We start from the raw sequence: 27564 nt of genomic DNA, 5'->3' as shown, positions 1-27564 counted from the left end.
TGCACTGGCATAAAGCAATGGTGTTTAAAATTGCTGGCATCTCAGTAAGACTCAAGGCAGCTGTGCCAAACTGTACTAGGAGTCATTGTATCTTCTCACTGCCATGCACTGGCAGTACAAACAAAACAAAAAAGACAGAAAGAGAAAAAGAGAAAAGAAGGAGAAGAAAGAAAGCCAGTTTCCCTTAAGAATGTCCTTGATGGAATGATACAATAAATTGCATTTATCTTAATACTTGGTTATGTATTTTTTAATATCCTATGTCAAAAATGCAGCATGTCTGCTGCAGAGAGAAAAATACAATAGTTGCCTTGAGTAAAAGTACTTGAGCAATTGCGGGAGGTGCAAGTTGAACTAGTTGCTTTTCTTAGGGAACATCATTTCTTGAAAAAATGGCTAACATAAAATGATGGTTACATAGACTTGGGCATTGACAGACATTTTACTCAAAAAAATGTATGAAGTGAACCTGTCACTTACAGAAAAACAAATGATGGTGCTTTTGCCAAAGAGAAAAATAAAAGTGAAAGTTAGAGTTTTGGGAAACTTGTCTCCACCACAATGAGCTTGATAGTTTCCCAGTAATTTAAAGACTTCACTGATGAGATTGGTGGTGATATTGGTGAAAATAGTTTCTGACATTATATAATGAAAAAGTCAACATTTGGAAGATCTGCATAACTCAGGGAAACAATACTTTCCAAGTAACCCATGTTTTATTTTACAAAATCATGCTTGGTTAAAGATCCACTCAAAATGGAAGATAGACCAATGGATATTCTTGTAACAGAGTTTAAATGTATGGTTTCGGGTTCCACATTAAGACTAACCTTTAGGAAACTGTCACTTTTTGAGTATTAGTGTATTATCAAAGAAAAGTGTCCTTAATTATCTGAAATGTCTATTAAAATACACACTCTTCCTCCTTTTTCAAATAGCATATGTGTGGGGCCACATTTTCTTCACATACTTTAAACTACATAGAGATCACAAGCAGCCTGAGAGGCAGGCAGAGAGACAGAGGGGGAAGCAGGCTCCCCGCCGAGCAGAGAGCCCGATGTGGGGCTCGATCCCAGGACCCCGAGACCATGATCTGAGCGGAAGGCAGAGGCCCAACCCACTGAGCCACCCAGGTGCCCCAGATTATTATTTTTCATAGAGCTAAGAAATAAAAATTTCAAGAACTTCTCAGTTCTAATTTCTAATGCTATAAATGCTCATAGATATAATTTACATAACCCAAAAGTCTTTAAGTTTCTCAGTAACATTTAAGAATGGAAGGCAATGGTGCATTGGAGTTGGCTGGCACCAGCTCATGGAAACCAGTTGTACGGACCTCCTTCCAGCTCTGTGTTCAATGACATCATGCTGATAGTTTGAAACCGGCCAAGGAGGAGGTGTTTACAAAACAAACATCAGTAAATGCTACCAATCAGAGCTTTTCTTTCTTTCTTTCTTTCTTTTTTTTAAAGCTGTTTATTCAACATTTATCAGTATATTACTCTCCAAAGGAATACCAAGATCAAAATATTGGTGAGCCCTGGTCTGTGGCTCCTCTATCCCTGTCCTTTGTCATTGGGGAAATTTCCTAGATTACTCTTTTACTCCTTTGATAAATATTCACCGAATGTCATACAGACCTCCCTGCCCTTTTTTCCTGCAGGCATGACCACTGCAAGCCTCCTTCGTGATGGACGCTCTTTGGAGGGTTTCATGCTTCTAAGGAGAGATCCATGCACATGTCTTTGCCACAGACCCCTCCTCATCATCATGCCAATCCTATTTTTTTTTTTTTTTAACAAGTCCCTGAACATCCATCCAAGCTGTCATCAACCACCCATGAACCATGGTAAGTCCATACTCTGGCCATTTCTCAGTTCAGAAAAAGTGGTCAACCAAATACGTGATTCGAAGTTCTGCCTTTGGGGTGCGTTTTCCTTTACCACTGTCCAGAGACTCCCCCTGAGTAGAACTATAATGCGGTGACTGTCCGTCCCAGTCTGTCCCAGGATATTGTTTCACTATCTGTAAATCGGGACTCAGCTTCTTTCTCCACTTTCCACTGGTCATAAGAAACTCCCCTGTGAGGCTATAGGTACGGATTGAAGACGGGCCAGGAGTTGATGTTGAAGGAGTGTAAGCCACCTGCTTAGGCAATTTAATTGTGCCTTCTGGACCTGCCTGGGCTCAATCTCTTACATACTATTTCCATCTGATGACAGATTGCTTCTGTGTAGTCCAAGCCTTATGGCTAGAAAGGTCACCTAGTTCATAATGGGAAATTCCGAATATACGTAAGGCATTCAGTTCTGAAATCACACTAGAAGCTGTTTCTGTAAAGACTTTTATCTGCAGAAGAGGTCTAGATGGGTTTCAAAACCTTGAGTTCTCCACTTAATTCTCTAACTGTTGCCTGCCAGCGACTTTGCGCAGCTTCCCATTTGCCACAGAGAGTCCCAGTGTCACTGAGTTTGCTCGGTCACAAGAAGAGCGGCTTGCCCCCCAGCCTTGCTCTGGTCCCCCTCAACACTGGCAGCTTTGCAGACTACTTGAAAGTGGAACCTAAGTAGCCCACTCACACACGGTGTGTATCACATCGAAAGTGCAAAAAGGCCCATCCAGTGCCTCTTCTTTAGAGATAGACTGTGCAAGCTGCGGCAACTCTCTTCCGCTCCGAAGGACACCCTGAGGTGTTCTGTAGCATTTGATTCCCGGGGAACTTCACATATGTAATGGGTCCCTGAATTTTCGTGGGGTTTATCTCCTATTCTCCGGCTAGGTCTGACTAAATTATAGAAAATACCTGCTACTTCCTCTTCAGGTCCTGATCAGGGCCAACCAATATAATACCATCAATGCAGTAGATGTGATTTCATGTGGACTGTCAAGATAACCACAATCTTTGCAGATGATAGTATGGCAGAGAGCAGGGAAGCTGATATAGTACTGAGGCTACATCAGGTAAAAGCAAATGGCATCTGGTACAAAGTGATATGGGAAAAGGAGCATTTTTGAATCAATAGCGGCACACAAGGTGCCAGAGGCTCTTGATTTGTTCCAGGAAAGGGATTCCATCTACAAAGCCGCTGCATCAGAAGGGCCCTGATTAAGTCTGCCCTACTGCACGGTCATTCCCAAGCATCCATCCAACCCCCTTATGGCTCAAATAGGCAAAGTGCATGGGGATACTACAGGTCTCATTATACCTGCTTGTCAGATCTTTGAGGGTAGCCTAATCTCTGGAGCTCCATCCGGGATGAGGCATCGCTTTTAGATTACAATCTCAGTAGGGATGGAAATTTCCAGGGCCTTCCACTTGACCCGTTTTTGCCATAATGGTCCTCACTGTGCAGAGGTTCAGTGGAAGGTTGTAGAGCATATGACAGAATCATCCGATCTCGCAGTTATCCTACCTGCATTAAGAGAGAGCTGGGCTATGTACCTCCTATCCGGTCATTGGTTGAGGGTTTTTCTCACGTACAGCCTGAGCAGACTCTGAGGGCCAGAGAAAATGAACAGGGCGCCTGCAGCTTCTGCTACAAAGTTATTGGAACGGGACAGTTTCTAGGTTCTGTTTCCAACATGCTGTGAAGTTAATGATATCCAGTAGGCTGTCGGGTTAGTGAGTCAGAAATTCAGTAGAGAAGATTTTAGCTCCTCCTCTGCACATCCATGGCCTTGTGCTCACTTCTATTATAGCATTTACTATATTTTATTTGAATGACCTATGTGTTGCCTTTTGACCAAACTGTGGAGAGCTGTCTCTTTTTTTCCAGTGCCCATCACAATACCTCATGCACAATAGTTGCTCATGAAGTGCTCACTGAGCCAAAGTGAATGTTTTCTTCCTCATCATTTTTCTTTGTGCTATTTTAGAAAACCTTCCAGAAGTGGCAGAGTAAAAACTAATATATAATCAAGAGGATATTAACTGCATTTTGGATACCAGTATCATGCCTAGCAAGTCCCAGTCAAGCTCTCTTTGGGCAGTGGGGAAAATCTTCTTCCAAAAGAAAATTGAAGCAGTCAGAGTCTGTAATTAATTTACAGTGTGTATGCTAATATATTTCTAATATTAGGATATGATGTGATATAAGCGCATTTAATTGATTGTCTCGCACCTCAAAGTAATGCCAAGTCATTTACTGACACCATATACCATTCTTAAAACTTAAAAACTGGCTGATAATATTCATACAGGATTTATTGTTCCCTGAGAACAAAAACAATGAATTATCATCAGCAGCTAGGCAAATATATGAGTCACACCATTTTTTTTCAAATAGGAAATTGATGATCATAACAAACCCATATATAAAAGGAAATAAAACATGTGGCCTGAAACAGAATGCACGTATGCACTCTAGAGTCATTGAAATCCAATGATCAAGTTCCTTCGGTTGAATTAACAAATAAACAGGTGTTTGATTCCCAATACTTGTGCAACTGGCTGGGATAAGATCAGAAGTGACCATGATCCAGTGGCTTCTGGGAACACACGGTTGCTATATATTTATGGAGAAATAAAACAATATCTACTTGGTTTACATTACTGTCATTTTATATGCCACATACTACAATACACCAAAAATTTTATACTTTTTAACTGTATATCACTTAAGTTTCTTTTCTTTTTTTTTTTTTTAATGGAATCACATAAATGGTTAGCATCAGTTGGAGCCAAATTGTCCCATACAGCTGTCTGCTTTCCCTGGCATGTTGCTAACCCGAATTTGGGTCATGATCTTCTTGGAGATGTCTGACCTCGAGGGCTGCAGGGGAAGCTGAATTAAGCCTGTGAGAAGTAGCACATGGCTTTTCTCCATGATTATCCACTTTGTCCACCTCTCAAAAAACATGGGAAAAAGACGGCTGGGTGGAGACAGCCAAACCCATTTGGTTGTAGAAAGGGGTAATAAGGAAGGACAGAGTACAGATTTGTATCCTGAATAAGAAAGAAATAGGTCACAATTGAATTGTCCTTATAAAGTAAGCAAGCATTATTAATTCTTATCAAACATTTTATGAGTAATAGTCATCAAATAATAGTGATGTTGATCCTTGGGCTTTGCAACAATATTCTCAGCACACAGAATCTGTTTACATAGTTTGTGTCCAGGTTGGCTCACCCCATTAAAAGAAGAGTAGGCTTATTTTTCATAACGGCAGTTAGCTCTAGAGAGAGGAAAGATCTGTTCTCTTGCTGTGGCTTCATGGGTGTCCAGTTTGGGTCTCTCTCAAGTGCAGGTCGTTGACATGTGGGCAGTTCAGTATAATCTATTGTGAGTATTTGAAGAGTGACTCAAAGCAATTTTCCCCCTGATATGGGTAATAAGTTATGATAAGAAATAATAAGTTACGATAAGAAATAATAAGTCCTCACCATCCATTCTGTGCTCAAGTTTTCCTCATGTTATTTCATTTAATCCTTATAAAACTGTGATTTCCAGGTAAGAAAAAAGGCTTTAAAAAGTTAAGTCACTTGCCATGTAAGTCATAGAGATATTAAACAATAAAGCTGAAGTATGAGCCCCAAATAACAATAACAAATAATAATAACAATAATTTACATTTGTTTAGCACTTTATGGTTTACTGATGGCATTTATATCTGTTCTTTCACCTAATCTTCCCAGACAATCTTGTGAAATAATCCGGAGTTATTTCCCATTTTTACAAATGTGGGATTGGAGACTTTGAGAGGCCACTCAGCTAGTAGGTAACAAGGAAAACATACAGAGCTAAGTGTGCTGGTTCCAGGTTTCAGGATCTTTGTTTCTTTCAGGATCTTTGTTTCTTTCTTTCCTTTTTTTTTTTTTTAAGATTTATTTATTTATTTGAGAGAGAGAGAGAGATGGCACGGGCACACACGCATGCATATTAGAGGAGGGGCAGAGGTAGAGAATCTTCAAGCAGACTCCCTGCTCGGCAGGGCTCCATCCCACATCCCATGAGATCACCACCTGAGCTGGGACCGAGAGTCAGATGCCCAGCCGAGTGAGCCACCCGGTCACCCCTCAGGATCTTTCAACTCTTGGACCCCTGAGGTCAGGCATATGCATATTTATTGTGAAATTAAATTCTGTACAATACAAAGGAAAATGTAGATCTTATAATTATCCAGATTATTCAGGCCCTGTCAGTCCCAGCCACCCCACTTTTGCTTAATGAAATTAAAAAGAGTGAAGGGTTGTTAATGAAAATTAGCATATATATTTGAAATATGAGATCCAAGCCGGTTCCTCAGGTGTGATACTAGAAAGCTTATATTCTCTGATACTTATTTCATTATCTTTCCTAACTGGTGAAACACAATTTCTCTGCAATTGAAGTTTCTGAAAAGTATTGTTTTTCTAATAATTCTCAAAAATGTTAGATAAGAAAGGCATTTATCTTACTCCTTTTAATGTATTATCACTCAGTAGTCATTTAAACTTTAGATAAAAATCAAGTATTTATTAAGAAATGGCTTTCATTATTTTTGAACTATTATTTAAAATTTTTTATATTTTGCTGATTTTGAAATATGTCAGAATTCCATAAATCACTGCTTTCAGCTTTAAAAGCCTCAAAGTTTGTCTCGAAATTGATCACCTTGATAGAGGAGCAAAAGGTTTATATTTTTAAATAAACTTGGTTTCAAATTGGTAGGGATGACAAGAGGATGAAAATCTGATATAAATAGAGAAACGGTAAATTTAGAGTTTCAAATAATTCACCAAAACCATTAACCATTCTTCTTGGATATCTGGATCTTTAAGCTCACTTCAAGCTATGTATTTTTAATTTGATTTCTACACGAATTGACAGTTGAGAACTTCTAATCAGTGGCTTCAAATGATGAGCTTGTGAAATGATTTCTATATTCAAGTTAGAGTGTTTTCGTTTATGTGCTGCCGAAGCGAGCGCATCAAGTTAGAGTGTTTTAAAACCCATTTTATTAACGGATACAAATATCTAAGGAGGAACATACAGACACACACATGCCCACATATATTTGTACATACACATGTGTGTGTGTGAGGGAGAAAACTTCAGGATACCCTTTTAACTGAAGAAATAGTATTCCTTGCTCCATGTCTTGTGTTAATAATCAAAGATGACATATTATCGTGTTTCTGAGTGTATGTACATATGTATGTATGTATTTGCATGTATGCGTATGCATGTATGTATGTATTAATTTAAAAATAGGGGCGCCTGGGTGGCTCAGTGGGTTAAAGCCTCTGCCTTCGGCTCAGGTCATGATCTCAGGGTCCTGGGATCAAGCCCCGCATCGGGCTCTCTGCTCAGCAGAGAGCCTGCTTCCCTCTCTCTCTCTCTCTGCCTGCCTTTCTGCCTACTTGTGATCTCTGTCTGTCAAATAAATAAATAAAATCTTTAAAAAAAAAGTAAAAGCAAAGCTTTGTCCCATATAGCAATGATATGTTTAAACATAGGAGCCTTGAATTTTCTAGAATGTAGTCTCCAAAATCAAGCAACCAGAGAATTTTTATTGAGCATCTGCTTTGTGGTAAGCTTTATATAAAGAAGAAAATACAGAGGTATGTCATTCTGACCCTTATTTTTATGGATCATGAAAACAGGTAACATATTGGCGAGGATGTGCTACCACAGGAACTCTCACAGAGACAGCTGATGGGAGTGGAAATTGATTCAACTGCCCTGGAAACCCACTGATGCTACTCAGTCCAGTTGAAAATGTTCATGCCCTGAAATCTCAACGTTCCACTTACGCGAATCTAATATAGAAAAACTCTTGGATGTGTGCACAAAAAGGTGGGGGGGGCATGGACTGTAGACGTTTTTATAACAGTGATGAACGGGAAAGAAACCCAAAGTCCTGGACAGTAAGCTGATAGAGAGTGGCATGTTCATAAGATGTGACATGCATTGTAATTGCTCTAGCTGTAGGCAAACATGCAGGTAGCTCAAAAACATGAAGTTGAGCCGGGGAGGGCAGCAAAAGCTAACAGCATTCAGTGTTCTGAGGCTGGGCTCCCATTCAGTTTCTCCCCTAAAAAGGAAAACAAACAAACGATTTTGTTAAAAGAAGTCACAGAGAAATGTATTCAATGTGATTCCACTTACATAAAATTCAAACACGAAACAATATATATTATTCAGGGCTATATAAAAGGCAATCTATTTTTTTAAAGGAAAGGAATGATTAACTGAAAATTTAGTACTAGAACTACTTTTAAGGAAAGAGAGTGGGGGATGTGACCTGGGTAAGGCATCCAGAAGTTTCAAAGGTACCACTTATATTCTACATACTGATTTGATATATATGTGATTTGTACAACTCTAGTGCTGTGTACAAAGTATAGCAGCAAGACCCTGAAAGAAGTTGTATCAGGAGAGGGAAGGGAGATTAGGTAAATCTGTACAGAGGAGGGGGTTCTTGCTTGCTTCTAAAAAAGTTGCTTTTACCATGTGACTTTATCTACTGTGGATATCGCTTGCTTTTTTTTTTTTTTTAAGATTTTATTTATTTATTTGACAGTGAGAGATCACAAGTAGAGAGGCAGGCAGAGAGAGAGGGGGAAGCAGGCTCCCTGCTGAGCAGAGAGAACCCGATGCAGGGCTCGATCCCAGGACCCTGAGACCATGACCTGAGCTGAAGGCAGAGGCTTTAACCCACTGAGCCACCCAGGTGCCCCTATCGCTTGTTTTATCAAAGGTCTTTAAATTGTGTGTCAACTATATATTCTTTCTTGCATGTATATTTCACAGCACAATTGGAAAAAAAAAAAGTCAGAAAAGAGACCAGATTTTTACGTCACCACAATAACATTAGTTGTTTTGGATGGTTTGGTTATAGGTGATTCCTTTTTCTACATCTTCTGTAATGTGTTTTTATTATAGTCATAATGAAAATATATTAAAATACTCCATTTATAGGGAAATGGCAATATTCTGACTTTGCCTAAATAAATCATAAAATGTAACTTGGAGTAGTTTTAGTTAAGATAATGAATATCACAAATATCTGAGAGATACCAGTGTTAAAAGTACATCCTGAAAGTGATATTTCTACCACCATGTACTCTTGAGTAGTTCAGATGCTGCTCATCTGTTCTTAGGACAAAGCAACTCAGTTTTAAAAATGAATATATTGTGGCACCTCGGTGGCTCAGTGGGTTAAGTCTCTGCCTTCAGCTAGGTCATGGTCTCAGGGTCCTGGGATCAAGCCCCACTTTGGGCTCTCTGCTCAGCAGGGAGCCTGCTTTCCCCTCACTCTCTGCCTGCCTCTCTGCCTACTTGTGATCTTTCTTTCTCTCTGTCAAATAAATAAGTAAAATCTTAAAAAAAATGACTATAACATTTTGGGTTGAAGGAAGTAGATTTGGCCACATGCTAAAAGCAACTTTTTTTAGAAGCAAGCAAGAACTCTCTCCTCTGTACAGATTTACCTAATCTCCCTTCCCTCTCCTGATACAACTTCTTTCAGGGTCTTGCTGCTATACTTTGTACACAGCCGTAGAGTTGTACAAATCACATATTAATATTGTTACTTATAGACTTGGTTCTCCCCTACTAGGTTCTGAGCTCCTTGTGGGCAGTGTCTAACTGTAGTCACTTTGTATCTTTTATTTCTACCACTGTGCCTCCAATAGAGCAGCTGCCTGGTTAATATATTTTTTTTAATTTTTAAGAAAGATTTTATTTATTTATTTGACAGAAAGAGACAAGCGGGAGAGGGAACACAAGCAGGGGGAGTGGGAGAGGGAGAAGCGGAGCCCGATGCCGGGGTGCGGGGCGCTTAATGACTGAGCCACCCAGGCGTCTCCCCTGTTAATGTTTATTAAACTGAACAAAGAAGCAGCAAAAATCTAAAATGCAGTGTGGGCTGCATTTATAAAATACATGGCTCCAAAACCTTGAATATTCTAGTAAGCTAATCTTCATGCAGATTGAGTCAATAAATGTCTATAATGTTTCAGGATCTATAGATAATGTTATTATGCCATTATAGCACTTACAAACACCGCACAACATGATAAGCATGGTAAGTTGGTAACCTCTGGGTTCATGCCAAATGAAGTATCTTCCACATATTGTATTTGTGCTACCCCTCCCCATCTCCACCTTCCTTCTGTCCAGCACAGGCGGTAAGGCTCAAAACTGCTATTTTTAGCAGTTAATGATCAGAGAGCTTGACTTCCTCATCAGGTTCTGAGAATAGGAGAGCATAACCAGCCATGGTAGGGCAATCAGAGTTTGCTGCTCACAATCTCCTGTTTTTATTTTATATTTATTTATTTAGCAATGGATGAAGTGAAAATTTTTTAAAATTTTATTTATTTGACACACACAGAGAGAGATCACAAGTAGGCAGGGGCAGGCAGAGAGAGAGAGAGGGGAAAGCAGGCTCCCCACTGAGCAGAGAGCCTGATGCGGGGCTCGATCCCAGGACCCTGAGATCATGACCTGAGCCAAAGGCAGAGACTCAACCCACTGAGCCCTCCAGGTGCCCCATTCTCTTGTTTTTATAAAAATAAAAAATACTTATACGTCATAAAATGGACAACAGCCCAAATGTCTACAAAATAGCCCGTATTAGGACCAATAAGAACATAGCAGCAATTTCCCTCTGGCACTGAAATATTTGCAGGCTACTGATATGACATACTCACATGATATTTCAAGCCTTTAGACATCCCCCTGCAATGTCTAAGGAAAGGCAGAAAGAAAAGAGCCTCTTTTTTTCTTCCCTTCTTGGCTTTCCTGGGATTTGAGTGGTGGTCGAAACAACTGGCTTGCTTTGTTAGAAACACTTAATCCGAACTCCAGGGTGAAGGGTTAATCCTGGTAGGCCTGGTCTCTATCTGAACAATTTCTTTTCAGATTAGTTTGGTAGAGAAAAAGCAGATTTCTCTTGCTATGTAAGAGAACAACGACAACAAAAGAAAAACACATTATGAAAGTATGCAGGTGAATAAGTTACTGATTAATTTTACCAATAAAATATCCAAATCCAAATTGTCTTGGTTTAGCCTAAACTACTGATGCAACCATTTTACATGAATTTAATAAGAAATACACTAAGTCGTGCAAGCTTATGTCTGATTTGGAGTTTTATTCTCTTTCTTCCTGATACCAGAGTAACCACGGAAAATAGTGGTTAAGAGCGTGGGTCATGGAATCAGATTGTCTGCTAACAAACACTGAATCTGCCACAGTCTGGTAACCACGGAAAATAGTGGTTAAGAGCGTGGGTCATGGAATCAGATTGTCTGTTAACAAACACTGAATCTGCCACAGTCTGGTGTGGGATCAAGTTACTTACACCCTCTGGACCTCCCCTTCAGCATGTGTGTGTGTCACAGGCATTAGAATTATGTCGATACACATAAGTCATTTAGTATAATGCTTGACCAGTAATTATTGATTACCAAGTGTGGATTTACGGTGAAGCTAATGAAATGTAGCTCACCCTCGCAGGTTCTTTCTGACGTCTCAGGATGGGCTCTAGCAGAGCGTCTGCATACATTTCTTTTCCTAGTTTTGCAAAAGAAAAACATTTTAACGGTACTCAGTTAAGGCTGCTGTCTCTCTCTATGTCAAATTCCGCTGTTCCATGTTCTCTAGTGTTTGGAAGTGCTGGAGTGTCCACCAGTATTTTGGGATGTGGCTAAGGGGAAGTTGATCTGGGGACACGGATCTGAACTGGGGACACTGTTTTAACTGAAATTTGGAAACATGCAAATATTATGTGTTAGGATGATGTCTTATTTAAGAAAAACTTTATCCAGTCTTTTCATGTATTATGATGTCCAGAATGAGTTGTAAAACTGAAAGAAATGTTTTAAGATACCAATAATTTAAAAAAAAAATGATAAGTCATCCTAGAGGAAAGACTAAATTTAAAAAAAATTCAATGGGAAATTGTAACCTTGTGAAGAGGTAATCAGAGTTTGAAGCCAGAAACTTTGGCAAAAAGTTTTATAACTATGCCTTAGCAGTTTATTGATAAAAATTTCTTGCTGGGGTGCCTGGGTGGCTCAGTGGGTTAAAGCCTCTGCCTTCGGCTCAGGTCATGATCCCAGGATCCTGGGATCGAGCCCCACATTGGGTTCTCCGCTCAGCAGGGAGCCTGCTTCCACTTCTCTCTCTGCCTGCCTCTCTGCCTACTTGTGATCTGTCAAATAAATAAATAAAATCTTTAAAGAAAAAAATTTCTCGCTGATTTGGTATAAAATATTGACACTGATTAAGATAACATAAAACATAAATATGCTTCTGCAATAAGGAAACAGACAAGCTAATTACTGAGTATGGCCAGTTTTCAGTGATGTCCTCAAGTTTTACAGGTCATACTGTGAATGAGAAAGGTCACAAAGATCTTCGTAAGTGGAAAAGGAAGACAAAAGAGTCAGAGTTGAGAAAGATTAGAAGATTCTACAATGCTGGCTTTGAAGATAAAAAAAGGGGCCAGGAGCCAAGGAATGTAGTTCTCTCAAGAAGCGGGAAAGGACAAGAAAACGTACATCCATAGAGCCTCCAGAAGGAATAAAGCCCGGCGGACAACTTGATTTGAGTCTAGTGAGACTCATTTCAAATTTTTGGCACCCAGAACGATAAGATAATAAATTTGTGTTATTTTGAGCCACTAAATTTGTGGCAATTTGTTACAGTAGCAATATGAAATGAGTATAGAAATGATGTGATTGCCAAGGATAGTTCATGAAAAGAGGTGCCGTGTTCACCTGGTTTTCTTCAAGCTTTGTCACCATGCCATGAGGAAACAGAAAGACCACAGAGAGCCCACATACGTAGGTGTTCTGGCCATCAGCCTCAGCTGAAGTCACAGCCCTCTCCAGCGTGTGAGCTGAGCCACAGGATGGCTACAGCCCAAGCACCATCTCAATGTAACTTTGTCAAAGTCCCCGAGAAAGGATAGCCTCGCTGAGCTCAGCCGACCCTAGAACCGTGAGTGATGATAATAAAATGATTGTCGTTTTCAGCCACTAAGTTTTAGGGTGATTTACCTCAAAATCATAGATAACTGGGAACAGTTAATATATGTAAACTTTTAAAAATTTATACTTTTTCTTGATTTGCTTCATGATATTCACTTTCATATCTGATTTTGTATTTGTTAATTCTACTCTTTTTGCTAGAGAGAACTCCTCCCAACTGTAAAGCTTCAACCCCTCCTTAACAATTTGGTTCCAGTCTTGCATGTAGCCAGAATTTCCTATCAGGACGTGGTTAAATAGCATACTAATATATGCAATTAGGCAGACCTTTGGATCTTGGCTATAAAGCTATCTTTCTTTTTAGAAATTAAAAAAACAACCCAAAAAACCTTCATTTTGAAGACACTGTAAAGCAATAACAAAAGCAAAATTTAAGCTTATTTTACTTACTCATATAATCTTAAATGTCAATTGCCTCTTCATTTGAGATCAAAATAAGAGATAATTACTTTCACAGAAAATGAAAACTTCCTTTAGGATTAAGATGATATATTCAACAGATGTCTCCTAAATGATTCTTTGCTGACAGTATCAACTTCCCATAGCACTGTGATGTCAAGAAAAGACAGGAAAGATCAGACTTAGGTTATGGTTCTCAGAACAAATAAAAAAAGAATAATGTTTCATGTAAATAACATAACACAGCCTGGGTCACTCGAAATATATTTGCTTTGCGACAGACCCACCATTTTGAGATAATTGGCTCTGATTTCGAGCAATGCCGTATTATCAGTGGCATAAACCTTTAGCAGTCTCTTGATGCCCTATCAAAGCTACTCCATTTATTTCAGTTAACTTTTAGCATAACAGAAAGGGTTCTGGATGCTAAAGTAATGAGTTGGGACACTGAGGTCAAATGCATATCGAGTTCGAGGGTTTCAGAGATAGTTTGCTGAAGGCTAACTCACGTGCGGGCTAGTGGAGCTCGGAGGGTCTAACCTGACTGGCTGGAAAACCTGCTGCGCTCATCCAGAAGGTCTCCACGGGGGGGGGGTTAAGTCCCACAGTTTCAAGACTGAGCACATCACTATCTCAGAATTAACTGTGTTACGAATGTCACTAACCGTTGCATTGATAAACACTCCCTTGGAGAGATACAACATGTTTCCATCATTGACAACAACAGTAACAAGATATCTATATAGTAAATAGATTATAAATGTTGCATTTGCTCATTTCAGATTTGGAGTTTGTCCATGAGGAAGTCGCAAAGGAGAACCTATGAGACGTTCACTCGTTTATTCTGATGGCTTGAAGAAAGAGATGAATTGTCTGCATATAAATTGTCTCATTCTTTCAAGTTCAGATGAGAAATGTGAGCATTTGGCTGACAAAGCTGAATCACTCCAAGATGGCACCGCAGGTTAGTCTAAGCTTGCCCTGTTCCTCTCCCTCCAGCAAGCATTGCTGTCCTCTTCGGCAGTCTCCGCTGGCAAGGGTAATGTAAACAGGAAGTCTGGGGCTTCAAAACACCTCAGTGAGAAAAGAGCCAAGACATGGAGCCAGAAAGAGTGAATGGAGGTTAAAGGGAATGCGGTGTTATGTCAGCTTTACCAGTCCTGATCCGGAGGTTCTTTCCTTTTGGGCCTGCTTTCTACCGAATTCCTTTGGTAAAGTTAGGGACGGTCCCTTCTTTTTCCTCAAGAAGTCACAACATTGTGCAAGTCCTAACAGGGAAGGTGTATACAGTAAATGGACTTTTACAAATGTTTTTATTTAGGGACGCCTGGGTGGCTAGGTAGGTTAAGCGCCTGACTCTGGCTCAGGTCATGATCTCAGGATCCTGGGATCAAACCCCACATCGAGCCCCATGTCGAACCTCACGTCAAGCGTCATGTCTGGCTCTGCACTTGGCAGGGAGTCTGCTTCTCCCGCTGCCCCTGCTTCCCTGGCCGACGCATGCTTGCTCGCAAGCTCTCTCTTTTTCTCTCAAATAAATAAAATCTAAACAACTGTATTTATTTAATATTTACATATGAAGGAGAAACAACTACCCCCCTGGTGACTATTCCCCCTATTTTTTTTTGGATTGGAAAGTTGAGGTTCAGGACAACTCACATCATTCAAGGTATTTAAGGTGCTGTTTCTATTAAGTGAGAAAGCTGGGTCTCAAAGTCAAGTGTTCTGATTTCTTGCTTAGAGCTTTTGCCTACACTTCCGATGTACCAGGGCATAGTCTGGGACTCCGTTTTATTTACGTATTTTTGTATCCGAGGCCTAGAACCATGCCAGGCATCGAGTATATATTCATTAAATGTTAGATGAAAAGTTAGGATTTATTGTTTAATACTTTCCCTTGTGAGGAGAAAGATGCTACCTCAACCGTTGTAAGGGAATTTTGGCACCTTACGAGTTCGGGAAGTCCAAGTATACAGCGGGAAGGGAAGCAGGTTCAGAGCTGCTTGCCCACACTCTATTTTCCTTCCAAGGTAGACGCTCAAATGTTGAGTGATTTGAAGGACACTCCTCAGAAGTCAAGAATTCACTGAATGATGGCACTGTTTCTGTGGCTGTGCTACTGCGTATTTCCTGCTCTGTGCCCACCTTCTAGGTTCACAATCTCAGATGTCACTGAGGACAACAAGTTTCCTGTCTGTCCTTCAAGAGGTTACTGGGGACAGGGTGTCACCCAATCTCACTGTGCTGTAGGAGACCAAGTATTGTATAATGAAATAAATCCCCTCTAAGTCTTTCCTGGGGACTGCCAGATGCCTGATTCCCTATTTTGTATGGGTGTTTGATGCGGGAAAGTGACCCCCACAAAAGCTTAGAAAGGCCTGAAAGGCAGCTGACAGGGGCCTAAGGGAGAACGTCCTTTAAATAAATAAGACCCACAGCTGTAGCAAAGTAAACCAAAGTGATAAGGACAGAAAAATAGAGCCTGGAGAAAGTCTGTCATTTAAAAAAAAGTGAAAAATGAAAAAATAAAGGCTGTGATAACAACCAACCAAAAAAATCAGCAGAACAAAAGGAGAAAACTCGCATCATTTTCTGCCCCAGAATATCATCATTGTTGAAAGGAGGTGTTTTGAAACAAAGGATGATGTTCAAGTAGTTATACTTGACCGATATTTTTTAATGATTGCCATCTCCTTTATCTTAGAGAGGTAAGTGGACTGAAGTGGACAAGGGCCTCTGTTTGGGACCATTGGATGGGTCTTTTCTCCTGTACTGAACAGAGTTTGCCAAGACCAGGAAACTGAACACCACCTAGCAAGCTTTCTTGTCTTATTCTTAGAGAACTGCTCATCATTGAAAAGGCTTCCTGATAAAAGATACAAAAAAAATGACCAATTATGAAATATCACATAGTATACATTTTGTATAACTTTCTAACAGTCAGTGATCTCAGCCAAGGACAACTTGATCTCTTCCTTTTTGCCTTATGCCGTCTCTATTTAAAAAATCTACCGCACGATTTTACATTTCCTCTTTCACATCCCTTATTTTATATCTTATGTTCCTTTTCTACCTTTGCCCTCCTACTTGAAAAAAGTCCCCAGGCTCCGTTGTGTTTTGGCCACATACTCCCCTTACTCTCATGGTGCATGTTTTCTGTCCAGCTGCTTTCTGTCTCTCTCTGGAGCCTCTTTATACACTGCAATGAGCTGCCCTGTGTGCAATTCTAATCTTAGTTTTATTTTCCATGTTAGTTGCATACCCTCATTTATGTTTTTCAGCATAGATTTCCAGCAAAAAAGTTTATGTCAAATAAAAACAATAGCTTTAACGATGTTTAAAAAAATCACACAAGTATTGCACAAAATTAGGCAACCTGCAAACCATTTAAAAGTAACCTGTTAATGGAATTTTCGTTCTTTTCCAAAACCCCCAACAAGGCCCGGTCTCCGCGAGTAGGATTTGCTCTCCCAATGCCCCTCCCCCGCGTTGCTGCAGATTCTGGCCTGGAGTCCCGGCTCATCGGTAAAGGGATCTACTGCTGAAACTGCTCCGCGCTCTGGGAAGAAGATACAACCGCGGCTAAAACTGTGTTGTGCGCCTTCTCGTATTTTACAAGGAACAGGACGATTCACAGAAAACGTGCAGGAGAGCAGACAGCAGAAATCTGTTCCTCGGGCTTGACGACTAGATGAGAGCTCTGGAGCGTGCTCTGCCTGGATCCGTGTGCCTGGCCGGCGGCGGGACCGAGGAGCGCGAAGCCGGTGGCCGGGAGTCTGGGGTCCCCCCGAGACACTCGGTGTGAAGGTCTCTCTGGCCTAAGGCACCACTGGTTCAGCTTTTGGCTCCTCCCCAGAAGAGCTGCGGCCTCTCCACGATAACGTTAATTATGGTGCACAGTAAGTGGTCATTTACGGTGGCCGAGGACCCAGAAGCCTTGGGGGTTCTCGTTCGAACAGCAGCGCGACCGCCACCTCCGGAGGCCGGGACTGTGATGAGCCATGTCCGTGCGCCCTGTCGCCGCGCGCGGGCCTAGCCCCCTTGTGCATTTGTTTTCCTGACGGAGACACGTCAAGGTCTATCCATTAAAGAGAACCGTGACGACGAGCCTCCTGTACCCACCACCCACCGTCACCGACTCAGCTTCTTGCTCATCTCGCTTCATCCGTCGTCTCCATCCTCCCTCTTCCTATGAGACACTGAGAAGCACACACGGGAGACGGGCGCGTGCTACTCGTGTACATTCCTGCAGGCGCCCCACGGTCTTAGGAGAACGCGACAGGTTAGAGCAAGGCGGACCGGCAGCACAGAATAAAGGCTGTCCCGCTATCACAGCTCTCTGGAGGCAAGAGGGGGACACTGCAGGGACCGGCGGCGGCGGCGGCGGCGGCGGCGGCTGGCAAGGCCTGGACCCCAGGGTCAGGGCTCTCTGCCTGCGGAGCTAACAGGCATGCGCAATCCGAGCCCCAGAGTTGCTAAGGCCCCAAGGAAGACACAAGCTCCGGATAAGACGAAAGCCAATCAGAGGGCTCGAAGACGAATCGGCCAGCCAATCCGGATTCGAGATTGCATCAGCTGCTCCGCGTTCTAATCGCTCGACCAGTATCCAATCGGAGAGCGGGCTGCTTTGGGCGGACTTTTCAAAACAGCAAAAGCAAAACAAATGGGGACCTTTAAAAGGTGCACTGCGACCAGGAACTATCTCCTTCCGCCTCCCCAACCTACCGGTCCCTTTCCTTCCCCGTCCCCGGATCACTCGCAGAAAGCCGACTTCCAGCTCTCCACCCTCCGCCCAGGATCGAGAGGGAGAAGCGGCTCGGCCAGGCCCGGGGGTGGGGTGGGGGGTGGGGGGGGGGGGAAGAGGGCGCAAACCCGGCCGCGGACCCCGGCCCAGAGCGGGACTCTTTTTTAAAGGCTTCTGCGGCAGCCGCGGATCCCTCCGCGGGGAGTCACGTGCCCCGCCCCTTTGGGGGCGTCGAAAACTCAAAACAAAAACACGGGATCTGTTTCGGCCTCCGCGGTGGAGGCAGCGGTGCCCGCCGGAGACTGGGCTCGCGGGGTCGGTGCTGCGCCCCAGCTGGAGGGTCGGCGCCCGCGGAGCAGGATGAAGCGCGGGCTGTGAGGCGGCGGCGGCGGCGGCGGCGGCGGCGGCGGCAGGGGCTGGGGGAAGGGTCCGATGCGGGTCCGGGGGCAGCGCTGAGGCGGCGGGTCCCCGGCCTCCGGAGACAGGTTCGGACGCCCCCGCCGCGGCTCGCGGTCGCCGGTGGTCGCTGGACCGCGACGCCGCGGGCTGGTGGAGGCGCGGCTCCGGCGCGGTGAGTGGGCTCGCGGGGACCGCGGGGTTTCTTTGTTCGCGGTGGGGACTGGGCCGGGGGTGGTGTCGGCGTCCCCCCTCGTCAGCCCGGGGGCGACTCCAGCCCTGCCTCAGCGGGCGGTGGGCTCTGGACGCGGAGGGATGCTGGCGGGAGGGGCGCAGTCCGGGCGGCCGAAGGCAGTTCTTTGGTCGCACCCCCCAGCCCCGTTTTCACGGGGGTCGCTGGGGTGGTGCTTCCTGGATTGACAGCCCCGGGGCTCGGCGCGGTGGAGGCGCCTGGGCGCCCGCGGACGGACGGTGTCGTCTGAGCACGGGCGGACCGCAGTGTCGGGTCCCGCCGCCCTCCCGCTCTCGCACCGCGCTCTCGTCCCTCGGGTGGGTCCGGGGCGGGTGGATCCGGGGTAGGCTCCGCCGCGGCGGCTGCGGACGGCTCGGGGGCTGGACGCTGGCGAGAGGGGCTCCCCGGGCGAGGCGGGGCTCGGCAGTCTCCACCCTCCGCTTCTTTGTTCGGTCGCGAGACTTTCTCCCTCCGCCCCCCCCCCCCCCCCCGTGCGAAGCGCCCATCCCGGCCCGGGAGCCGCGGCGGCCCCGGGGGCTTTCTGCGAGGAGAAGCCCCTCCCCCCGCGGCCTCCGGTGGGGCGGCCGCCCGGACGCCGCCGCCCGGGGCGGCTTCCTGTTTGCGAGGCGGCCGGGAGGCCGGGGCTGGCCGGTCTGACCCGGCGCTGGCCGGCGGCCGACCCGCGGCCCCTCCCCCTGCCACACCTCCCCGGAGGCGGGGGAAGCCTGCGCTGGGGCTCGGGAGGACGTGACGGATCCCCTCGCCCCCTGCTCCCCGGGGTGTGCCAGGCGCCTCCCGCCCGAGGTACCGGCGCTGGCTCCTTCCTGCCCCCAACCTCCCCTCCTCCGGTGCCCCCCTAACCGCGCGGTGTCTTCGCTGCAGATGAAGGACCTGGGGGCAGAGTACTCGGCGGGTCGAGAAGGGGTGCAGCTCTTCGGATTGCTGAGCCTCTATCTGGAGCAGGAGCAGAGATTCCAACCTCGGGAGAAAGGGCTGAGCTTGATCGAGGCTACCCCGGAGGTAAGCGCACGGAAGGGCTCCTTTCTCAGGCACCTGACCGGGCTCGGAGAAGGACGGCTCCCCCTGCCCGCGCCCCCCAGTTGATTTAAGGTTAAAGGCTGCAGAGTTTCTTAAGACCAAAATTTGTTTTCTGGAATACGAAGCTGCATCTTGCAGGGTTATGCAAGAATGAGAGTGCCGTGAACTCCAGAGAAGCGTTTCCTCGGACGTGCCGCCCGCAGCCTGCCCCTTCTGGGTGGGAGACTCCCCGGGAACCGAATACTTCGTTTGTGGGACTCCCCTCTGCCCCTGAGATACTCCACAGTAGGCTCTTAGACTTTTTATTTAATAAAACAAACGGTCTCTATTATAGGGGAATTATTTCTGCTGTAGTTCTCTGGAAGTGTGACAGCAGTTCACTTTATGTTGGATTGCTGAGGCATTTATGTGCGCGCGCGCGCTCTCTCTCTATATATTATGCTGTATATTTTTAAAAAGCCATGGTATAGCTGTGTGTCTTGTATTTGAAAAAGTGTATCATTAGTTATTTGATACCACTCTTTCCTCCCATAGTCTTGAAGGTTAAGAAAAAAAAAATGACTTTATTTGATTGTAATTGTGTGTATTTATCCATCTAGTTCTAGGGAAGTCATAACTTTGGTTCTTGGTTTTAATTGCAGGATGATAACACTTTGTGTCCAAGATTGAGAAATGCCAAAGTAGAAGATTTAAGGAGTTTAACCAACTTTTTTGGATCTTGCACTGAAACTTTTGTCCTGGCTGTCAATATTTTAGATAGATTCTTGGCTCTTATGAAGGTATCGAATCCCTTTTGTATACGCATCTTTATCTTCCTAAACCTAGTGCTCAGCACAGTGCCTAGCATACGAGTGTTCGATAAACGTTTGACAAGTGAATGTAATTATGTGAAACATTTTTAATTGGAATTAGGACCTTCAGTGCCAGAGTGAGGGACTACAGAATTAACTGTGTTGTATTTTATGTTTCGCTGTTACCATTGATGCACCTTCTCTTTGATAATGTGACAAAACGGAGACTGCTGTTTTTAGGTATTACTCAACGTACCTACGCAGTCCTTAGAATGAGGTTTTTGTATTTTTATATCCCATCATGTTTCTTTTGGAGGTTCATTGTTTCTAATACTGGAACATGACAAATGGAAGTATAAGGGTATATTAAAGGTGACCTACTGCCTTCCCTGCGAGAAGTCTTTTCAAAGCAGGGAGCCATAGTCTTATTAACCAGCAACTGTTAGAAAAATGTGGTGATTCTTGGGCCAATAGGATTGCTGTCAGCTGCTGGGTCAGTTTTCAGGACACTGAAAAGAAAAGGGCAGCCATCTGTCCACGGCAGCTTTACATATGCTCTGCACAACTGATGCAATATTTCTCTTGGGCAGATTTGCACTGAAATGTGGGTTGATACTTAAATAGAGAGGATAAAAAGATAAGTCACATGTGTTATGTTTATATCCAAAGAAGTTATATTGTCTTGGTGTTGAAAGGCTTAATTTATTTTGGGTGAGACTACTATTACGAATTTCATGTTTGAAATACAAAGTATGAGTCAGTGTTAGAAACCTACCTTCTGGGGTGCTGGGTGGGTCAGTCGGTTAAGTGTTTGCCTTTGGCTCAGGTACTGACCTCAGGGTCCTGGGATAGGGCTCCTTGCTCATCAGGGAGTCTCCTGCTCCCTCTGCTCTCCCCCTGCTTGTGCTGCCTCTATGTATCTCTCTCAAGTAAATAAATAAATCTTTTTTAAAAATTTCTTTTAAAGATTTTATTTACTTATTTGAGAGATCACGAGCAGGGGAGGAGCAGAGGAAGAAACAGAGCCCTAGCTGAGCTGGGAGCCCTACGCAGGGCTCCATCCCAGGACCCTCAGATCATGATGACCTCAGCTGAAGGCAGAGGACTTTAACCAACTGAGCCACCCAAGGCTCCCATATAAAAAATCTTAAAAAAAAAAAAAAAAAAAAGAAGAAGCTACCTTTTGAATTTGCATTTAAATTGCTTAATTTAAATGCTTAAAATGCCTTTTTAAAATGGGAAGTTAACTCAGTTTAAAATGGAAAGATGATTCAGTATAATTGTGAGTGAGAGTAAGTACTTGAATCAGCTAGATAGTGTCCTGTCTTAAGAGTTAAGGACATCATTATAATACTCTTGGGGCCTGGTTTGCTAAATCAGAGTGCTGGTTGTTAGAAGCAGCCTTCTTTTTTGTTTTTCAGGTGAAACCTAAGCATTTGTCTTGCATTGGAGTCTGTTGTTTTTTGCTGGCTGCTAGGATAATTGAAGAAGAATGCAATGTCCCGTCCACTCACGATGTAATCCGGATTAGTCAGTGTAAATGTACTGCTTCTGACATCAAACGGATGGAAAAAATAATTTCAGAAAAATTGCACTATGAATTGGAAGCAACTACTGCCTTAAACTTTTTGCACTTGTACCATACTATTGTCCTGTGTCATACATCAGAAAGGTCAGTGGGATGACAAATAAAAATTTTGTACTTAGTGTCGCCATAGCTAACAGTTACGGTGCCACTGAAATTTATATTTTTGCTTTTCTAAATTTTCAACTTGGACTTTCAACAGCAAATTCTTGAAGTCATTTAAATCTTTGGAGGTTTAATAAATATTTTGTCTTGTCTTTTCATTGTATAGGAAGGAAATCCTGAGTCTGGATAAACTGGAAGCTCATCTGAAAGCTTGCCACTGCCGACTCACCTTCTCAAAAGCAAAAGTACGTTGATTTCTTCCCTGCATATGTTTCGCTGTTTCTATTCTGAATTTAAAAAAAACAAAAACAAAAAAACTTTCTTTTTTATTTTTTTAGCCATCTGTGTTAGCTTTGTGCCTTCTCAATTTGGAAGTAGAAACGTTGAAGTCCATCGAATTACTGGAAATTCTTCTCATTGTTAAAAAACATTCTAAGGTAGGTTATCTTCAGTTCTTGTTCCTGAAAGCAGATTTCTCTCCTGATGTTTCGTTTTCTTTTCCCTTCTGATGATTTAAACATTAAGTAATACTTTATGGGGCTCTTAACTTTTGTACTTCTTCTTGTCTTCTCAAGTGTTGAGTTTGTTAAAATGTAGCTTTGTCGCAGACGGTATGAAGCCGTGGGGGAACCTGAGTACTTAGCGTCGCTTCTTTCCGTGTTCATGGCATTCTCGCCAGTGGGTGACATAATGGTCCACATTGCTCCATGTGCGTTGTTCTAAAATACATAGTAGTTAGTAGACTTAGTAAATACACTAATGGCAGGCCGTTACATCTGTAGGGCTGAATTGTCATCCCACTAGTGGCATTACCAAAATAACTTAGCCGTATTTTTCCTTTTAAACCTCTTCATTTGGCCCTCCTGAGAAGTTTTGCAGTCAGGGGTGTTAGCGCTAATAGGGAGTGCTTTGGCTTTTGTTAGGACAGACTCAAGCACTGGGACTGTGAGTCCAGTTGGACCAATAGAATCTTCAACAATGATAGTTTGTGTAGCAAAGGCTCGCGGTCAGGAAGCTGGAGGACTCGTAGGGTTTGGGAAACATTTAAATGTAGGCTTAGAGTGAGAATGTCTAGGGGATAGTCAGCAGTAGAAATAAGGATATACAGCTCAAATAGTTTTGGAAGCCAAGCATGGAAATGAGTCAGGGAGTCACAGATGACCAAGATTTGAACCTAATGATGGGAAGAATATTGATGCCATTGAGGGAAGTTTGGGAGAGATGAATTTGTGATCAAAGAAGCATGGTTTTAGGTACTTGCAGGTCTTTCAGATAGGTAGGTATTTAGCAGATACTTGGCAGCCTAGAATAAAAACTCAGGATAAATTAGAGTTGGAGATTGAGATTTGAAATTTCTCATGAAGAAATAATAGTAGAAACCATAAGAAACTTGCGGGAGTTCTTTGCTTAGGGGTCAGCTGAAACTCTGGGTTTTCACTGTTGGTGATTTCCCCCTTAGGCGAGGGAAGGAGGGTCTATGAGATAAGCGCACTGTCAGGTTGAAAAAGGTTTTCGAGAAGTATTGCTGCTCAAGAGTACGGAATTTCAGTGAGCGACCAGCATAGAGAGAATCGAAGGAGGCTGTTAGATGCGGCAGCAGGAGGTGTCTGTAGAACGAGAAGCGAGTCAGCCAGCCTGTGGGGGTCAAGATGTGGCTGGATTAGGTGCTGATGGAGACCAAGATGATACAACGTTTTCTGTTGGTGATGAAAGTATTCATGAAGCATTTTCTTTTAAGCAAATAACTTCTGGTTTTCATTTAAATTTTCAATTTATTCATACTTTAGATCTTTAGTAATGTCTGGAAATACCTTTTTTTGAAAGATTTTGCTTATTTGACATAGAGTGCACAAGCAAGGGGAGCTGCAGGCAGAGGCAGAGGGAGAAGCAGGCTCCCCACCGAGCAGGAAGCCCGTCGCAGGGCTTGACCTCAGGACCCCGGGCTGAAAATAGATGCTTAACCAACTGAGCCACCCCGATGCCCCTATCTGGAAATACCTTGAGTTGAAAATGTATTCATTGAAATAAGTTGGGACAGTCCTCAGTGGGGGAGGAACTGTGCTCTTTGGGGGAAATGCCTTTTCTGTCATGTTGCTAACTTTTCCATTAGCATATATCTGGTGTCCTAACATAGACGCATATTTTCGGCAATCACACAGTGATGTGTTATAGAAACCCTAAATTATGTGAAATTCCTTTCACTGAGACTGTTAAAGAACATGCTTAATAATAGGTTGATTAAATAACCTAATGTTCTTGGGTCAATGTATTTCCTTAAAATAGGCAAAGATTGTTATTAGGGTCTACGTAAATTATTTATACCTATACTGCTCCTCCCTTAAACCATTGGTTACCAGATTTTGTGGATTCGGATCCCTCGGGGAGCTTTAAAAAGCCTTGGCGCCCAGGTTACATGCCACAAGGGATAGGAACACCTGCTGGTGGGCGCCGCGCGTCGGTGTACTGTAGGTGTTACAGGGTGATTCGAAGGTAGCCAACCTCTTCATTAAAATACTGTTTTCCAGGTTAACGATGCCGAGTTCATTTATTGGAGGGAGTTAGTTTCTAAATGCCTCGCTGAATATTCTTCCCCTGCGTGTTGCAAACCAGACCTAAAGAAACTGGTTTGGATCGTTTCGAGGCGCACAGCCCAGAGCCTCCACAGCAGCTACTATAGTGTCCCTGAACTGCCAACGATTCCCGAGGGGGCGTGTTTTGATGAAAGTGAAAGGTAAGCAGGTTCCTTGACTAATTAGACTTCCCTGTAGTAAACAATGCTGATTTTACACTCAAAATGGAACCTAGGAGTATCACAGGGTTTTAGAGAAAGCCCCCACTCCAGTAGCCTCGTTTCTTCAGGTGAGAAAAGAGCTAGAGGTGAAGTAGGTGGTGATTGAGAAGGATGCCCTCCCGTCCCCCCTCTTTTTCTTTATTAAAAAAAAAACAAAAACAGGATGCTTTGCTGCTATGTCCCCAGGAATTGTAACTGGAAGTTTGTGCCCCTGTTGACCACTTCACCTGTTCTCATCCCCTGCCTCTGGCAACCACTGGGCTATGAGGTGTGGTTTTTGTGTTTCTCAGTTTTCGATTCCGCACATAAGTGAGGTCGTACGGTGTTTGTCTTTCCTCTGACTTCATTCCTTCCCTTTTGGAAAACTGGTTGTCTCACCTCTCCCTTGCTCTTGGAAATAGAGTTCAGTTTAAAAACAGATGAAACCTGAAGTGGCACTCTGGGCTTCTCAGGGTTAGCAGGGATTCCTCCCGTGGTGCTGTGAGAAGAGGGTGTGGGTCAGACGACCGGAAGATGAAGGGAACCACCACGGCCGCCGCGGACTTCCCGGGATACTTCGACCATTTGGTCAAGTGCCACTGTCTCATTCAGTTAATTTTTGTTCATAAAATGAATAATTTTATTTGTTTATTTTATGCTCTAGTGATAAAGAACAAGAAGTTTCATTTTTATAGCTGCTGGTTTCTTGGTTTGAGCGTAGCAGGGATATAGTTACTAAGGCAAGAAGGACCTCAAAACTGTGGTGGGAGACGCGTTGTCCTTTGTCTCCACTTACTGGATTTGAACTGCTTAGAATTGTATAGTTGCTGATATTTATTAATTGGTACAAGAATAGTAGTTTGTCTCAGCCTCTTAAGATATGTGTTCTCTAAGGAGATTATAATAGATTACAGTTGATTTTAGGGAATCCCTATAAGTTAAGTTTTGTCTGCGTAAGGCTTAAATTTTGAATATAAAAATCCTGAAACTGGAGGTACTTGTTCAGTAATTTTATTTGGCTTTTAAAGTCTTTAAATATTTTCTAAATGGAATCTTCTTTGTCTTTTTTCCCCCCTTCAGTGAGGACTCCGGTGAAGATATGAGCTGTGAAGACAGTCTGAGCAGCTCTCCTTCCAGTGATCAAGAGTGCACTTTCTTTTTCAACTTCAAAGTGGCACAGACACTGTGCTTTCCATCTTAGAAACCCAGTTGTTCTGTGTGAGAATTTACTGTGTGTGCGGATTACAAAGCAATAAATGGGGGAGTAGGTAGTTTTCTGGTCCGTCCCCCGTCTAGACAGGAATCGCTTAGACTGGGATACCTACCTTCTATTTATTATTCAGATCAGATCTGGCCTATTTTCATATTTAATCCTAAGCCATCAAATGGGTTAGTGCCTCTTAAACGATTAACAATCTTTTACACATTGGCACTTTATTTTTCTCATCAATCTTTAGCTGTTTAGGGGAGGAGGGAAGGTGCTGATACCTTCAATTTGTTACTTTTCAAGAAGATTTTTAAAGATGAATAGTGTAGCTTATCTTAAAACTTTTTATAAAGCCTTCATCTGTCCTTATTTAAACAGATTGGGAGTGTACGAGTACTTCCTTCGCAGGGACTGTGGATGACCCCTGAATGGTTTATCATAGATCTCCCCTAGTCTCCGGTCTCCGAACAGAGAATATACTCTCCAGTGTCATACACATTTTGTTGTTTTGTTACTCTTTAAATGATCACTTGCTCTCTTATGCAGACTCTATAAACTTAGGAATTATAATACTGACATTTCTGTGAATTTTAGTATGTAATGTGTTAATTGAAGTTTCTGCTGAAGCAGAAATACTTGACAGGCTACGGTTGTTAGATAGTTGCATTTTTAATGCCTAAGTACTGTCAGACTATAGTATTATTTTAATGTTATTAAAACAATCCATAATCTGTTAGTTATGCATGCACCTGTATGAAAGCAGTGCAGGAAGTTGAAGAGAACTAGGTAACTGTGGAATTGATAAACGTTGATCTAGTAACATTTTACTTCTTTTTCTTACATTCAAAAAGTCTGCATGATTATGTTATTCCTTTGTAATTCACATTTCAAAAATAATGGTATGAGTGTATGGGTGCCAAGACTGAACATGAAGGTTAAAAAAAAAAAAAAGTTAAGTGTTTGTAGTATTCTAGTTTTAAGCATATCTGTGTGGTGGTACAGCCATAAGAATAGGGATTTACAAACTCTGTACACATGAGATTTTGTACAGAGAATTTTTTTAACTTTATAAATTGTATATGAAAATGTAAATCTTAAAAAATGTACATAAAAATACTGTATTTTTTTACCCTGTGTGTGTGGTAGTCTAGTCTCCTTGCATGTAAATATAATTTATTGTGTATTCTGTATTATAAATCATACATTGATGACTTTTTTAATGGTAAGTCTTCATTCATTGGATGTTTTCTGAAGTGGGTCTGTAATGATAGATTACAACTTAAAATAAAAATGTTAATGAATTCTACTCTTT

At 42.9% G+C, this 27564-nt stretch overlaps 1 protein-coding gene across 2 annotated transcripts; it reads left to right on the top strand.

The window, feature by feature from the left end:
• The first annotated feature begins 18424 nt into the window (after nucleotides 1-18424).
• On the top strand, nucleotides 18425-27189 carry CCNG2 (cyclin G2). Of its 2 annotated transcripts, none has more exons than XM_032884032.1 (8): nucleotides 18425-18443; nucleotides 19639-19776; nucleotides 20436-20573; nucleotides 22007-22257; nucleotides 22442-22520; nucleotides 22614-22712; nucleotides 24801-25006; nucleotides 26126-27189. In XM_032884032.1, exons 2-8 carry the CDS (start codon nucleotides 19639-19641, stop codon nucleotides 26244-26246), a joined length of 1032 nt encoding a protein of 343 aa, XP_032739923.1. In that variant the 5' UTR covers nucleotides 18425-18443; the 3' UTR covers nucleotides 26247-27189. The 2 variants fall into 2 exon arrangements, with proteins under 2 accessions (XP_032739923.1, XP_032739829.1); XM_032883938.1 differs by lacking the exon at nucleotides 18425-18443 and adding an exon at nucleotides 18634-18699.
• The last annotated feature ends 375 nt before the right edge of the window (nucleotides 27190-27564 follow it).

This window comes from Lontra canadensis, unplaced genomic scaffold (genome assembly GCF_010015895.1).
Source record: "Lontra canadensis isolate GAN:19392208 unplaced genomic scaffold, GSC_riverotter_1.0 scaffold1, whole genome shotgun sequence".
In the NCBI taxonomy this organism is placed as follows: Eukaryota; Metazoa; Chordata; class Mammalia; order Carnivora; family Mustelidae; genus Lontra; species Lontra canadensis.
Note: the sequence above shows the minus strand (reverse complement) of the source record. Positions and strands in the feature narration are given on the sequence as shown.